Source organism: Daphnia pulicaria, chromosome 12 (genome assembly GCF_021234035.1).
Source record: "Daphnia pulicaria isolate SC F1-1A chromosome 12, SC_F0-13Bv2, whole genome shotgun sequence".
NCBI classification, from domain to species: Eukaryota; Metazoa; Arthropoda; class Branchiopoda; order Diplostraca; family Daphniidae; genus Daphnia; species Daphnia pulicaria.
Window position 1 is genome coordinate 2007109 of NC_060924.1, and position 3393 is coordinate 2010501.

At 38.4% G+C, this 3393-nt stretch overlaps 1 protein-coding gene across 1 annotated transcript; it reads left to right on the forward strand.

Moving 5' to 3' along the window:
- Nucleotides 1-2477, forward strand: LOC124316237. Its single transcript, XM_046782056.1, has 3 exons — nt 1-96; nt 179-1018; nt 1113-2477. The coding sequence occupies exons 2-3, from the start codon at nt 198-200 to the stop codon at nt 1933-1935; spliced, it is 1644 nt and encodes a 547-aa protein (XP_046638012.1). The 5' UTR covers nt 1-96; nt 179-197; the 3' UTR covers nt 1936-2477.
- Nucleotides 2478-3393: the final 916 nt, after the last annotated feature.

The following is a 3393-nucleotide window of genomic DNA, read 5'->3' on the forward strand; positions in this document are numbered from 1 at the left end:
GGTTGGTAGAGTCTGGTACTATTGAGATTTTTACTCTCACCTTACTTACTACAATTACATTTTCTTAGATTCTAGTGTATAGTGAAATATTGGCTGGTGAGTACACAAAATATTTTATTTTAATATTAATCATCTGAAATAAGAATTAAAGCAATGTCGTTTTCCATATTCTAACAAGATTCGTGAAATACGTCATCATGGCATCAGAGACGATTATTACTACCCCGAAGATGATTGTGCCGTACGAGTGGATCCTGGAAAATGTCGAAGAACAAACTACAACAATTGCATCAAAAATGATTTTGTTTCGAGGCGAAAAAGTTTTCCGTGTGGGTTTGAAGAATCACGCACTGAATCCCGTTTTGTTTCTCATGGCAGTTGATCTTGGTAAAATCGGAATGAAAGTGAAATACGTAACGTACGGAATTCAAGGTGGTGACATTGGCCCAGCAACGATGACGAGAATGACAAAGGAGAATATCGGCGATGAAGGAAATCTTCAGTTATTCATCATTAAACTTGCCGAAAAGGTCGTTGGACACTGCACGTTTTCGTTTCGAATTTGCATTGAAGGAACTGATTCCGGCTATTCCTATCAACTGTGCGATCGGCTTGCCAAGGATCAATTATGGGCTGCTCTGAAAAGTCAAAAACATCTAGCGGACGTGGTATTTATCGTGAAAGACAAGACATTCCCTGTTCACAAAGCCATTCTTGCTGCCCGCAGTCCCGTGTTTGCAGACGAATTTAAGAAGAAACAACTATCCGCTCCTCGAATCCGAATTGATGACATGGAACCTTCAACTGTGGAGAATTTTCTTTACTTCATTTACACAGGAGAACCGATAGGAACGTTGGCAGATGAAGATTTGCAGGAATTAGCTGATAGGTACGGCCTGACAACTCTGACTGGTTTATGCCGATTTGCATTGAAGAAAATTGACGTCATGCAAATGGCGAAAGTCAGGAAACGTTTAAACAGCATCAATGCCAAAGAACTATCTTCTTCCAAAATCATGTAATATTATTGTTTCTTTTTTATATTCCAAGTTTCCAACATGCTAGAACTTGATTACACTAATTGTTATTCGTTTCATTTCCCCCCTATTTAGGCCGGAGAAAGAAACGGAAATATTTTTTGATCGAACGACGCCTACCTTTCGAAGCAGTTTGAAGGTAACAAAATTGGAAACCACACAACCAAAATGTGTGATGCAATATCAAAATGAAGATATTTGTGTTGCTTACTACGTCGGAGAAGTAAAAACGGATCGCAACTATTTATACATTAGTAAACCGGAGATTCATTTATCATGCGCTAAGCATCGAAGGTTCGGCTTGAAAGTTGAGGATATTTATTGCAAACATTACCAGAAATGCATCCAGTGGTTGAAAATGGAACCAAAAATTTTTCGGAAAAACGCAGAACTACTTCACTTCGCAGCACAATTAGATTGGAATGTATATTTAGATGAAGAGGTTCCACAACCAGTCTTGTTTGACGTCAAAGTCGTCAGCACGGTTGGCAATTATTACTACGAGATGATGGACGACAGATGGTTGACGGATTTATGGGCCGCCGCAACAAATCAGAAGTTCACGGATGTCGACATCTTTGTCGGAACTGTCAAGGTGATGGAAGCCCACCTAGTAATCCTATGCGCTCGGAGTCCTGTCCTGAATGAATCTTTGAGCAAGATCAGCAACACAGCAGAGAAATCTATCGTCACATTTGGAGCGGAATTCGATGTTGATACTGTGAAGAATTTCTTAAATTTCCTTTACACAGGCTCTTTAAAGACGTGTGTCAGAAGTAAGCAGCTTAGCAAATTGGCCACAATGTACGGAGTGGAGACTTTGAAAAATGTGTGTCAACTACTCAATGCCAATTCGTTGGATGTTGAAGAATTGACCAACTGTCTGATACAGCTCTAATCGCCACGATTCTTTTTATTGAATGTTCTACAATTCTTGTGTTTCTTTGTTGTTTACATACAGAAATTCATGCAAAATATTTGCAAATGCATTTTTGCCTTTCCCTTTTTTGTTTTTAGATTTTTTATTCTTTGGTTTCAGTTTTAAGCACAAAAAAAATCAATCAGTCGATCCTGTTTTTTGCCTACTTCACCGGGAATTCAACAAAATGCGACATTCTAATTGGATTTTGTGGATAATTTCTTTAAATTTTTTTACACCGTTTAGATCAGGATGGACCGGGGATGGACTCGCCAACTTGTTGACAGTAGAATTTTACATCGGTTTATTTTCTATTTGCCGGATAAGGAATGCACTTGGTGCTTTTAATTACTGAAATAGATCTGGTTTGATCACTTTATCTATCCATGTATGCTTACCCCCCTCCCTCTCTCAGCTTATCGCTCCATCCCATCACCGTGTTTCTTTTACACGGGAATTTCGTTGCCGCCATTTATGTCGCAGTAGTATCACAGGTGTAATTTGTCTCTGCAATATAAAATTTTAATATAACATCCATTTTTTCGCATCCCATATGCTTTTCACCTGATAACGGGGATATTATATTTTTTTTTTTTTTTTTTTTTTTAATTAAAATAGATCTTGCCGGAAATATAAAGCGCAAAGGCGGCCTTTATATCTATCTATCTATTCTGGACGCCTTCTCACTTCATATGTTCAATTTGATGAACGGAACTAAAAAGTTGTTCCATCCAATCAACGAGTGTTTCACAATTCCTTCGCCGCCCTTATTGACGTAATATCGCTCGAGTTTCTGTTGTTGAACGACAAATGAAATTTCTATAGTTTGCCCAAGCGTTTTGAATACGTTTGGTTCTATATTATCTCTAGGAATTGCTGTGGGTGTCCATCATGTAGCCAACACTCAAGGGTCCATTCCATAGAAATCAGAAACCAAATTGATTTCAAGTTTAAGGTGAGACGAAACGTTCTTGCAACGTCAAGTTCCTTTTTTGGCTTTCAGTTCGCTGTTGACCATCGGCTGGTAGAGTCTAGCTAGCAGTTATTTCCAACAATTTTGTTTTTGTAATTTTGTTAATCAACTCTTATTTTCGGTAAGTCTGACGAATATTTTATTGGTCATTAAATTTCAGTTCGAATTAACAATGACGTTTTCCATATTTGTCAGAAGTTTTGTGAAACACGTCAACATGACGTCCGATTTGTTTGGTACCCCGAAGTTGATTGTGCTGTACGAGTGGAGCTTTGAGTGTGTAGAAGAAGAACCGATAACGATAGCATCGAAATTGATTTTGTTTCGAGGTGAAAAAGTATTTCGTGTGGGTTTGAAGAATCACACACTGAAACCCGTTTTGTTTCTCATGGCAGTTGATCTCAGAAAAATCGGGATGAAAGTGGAGAGCGTAACGTACGGAATTCAATGTATTGGACTTGGCC

What these genes read in the sequence shown, in the direction of transcription:
- LOC124316237 (XM_046782056.1), top strand. Translation starts at nt 198, where the DNA reads ATGGCATCAGAGACGATTATTACTACCCCGAAGATGATTGTGCCGTAC. An exon ending in CTATCTTCTTCCAAAATCAT is followed by an intron (nt 1,019 to 1,112) that starts GTAATATTATTG and finishes CCCCCTATTTAG; the next exon opens with GCCGGAGAAAGAAACGGAAA.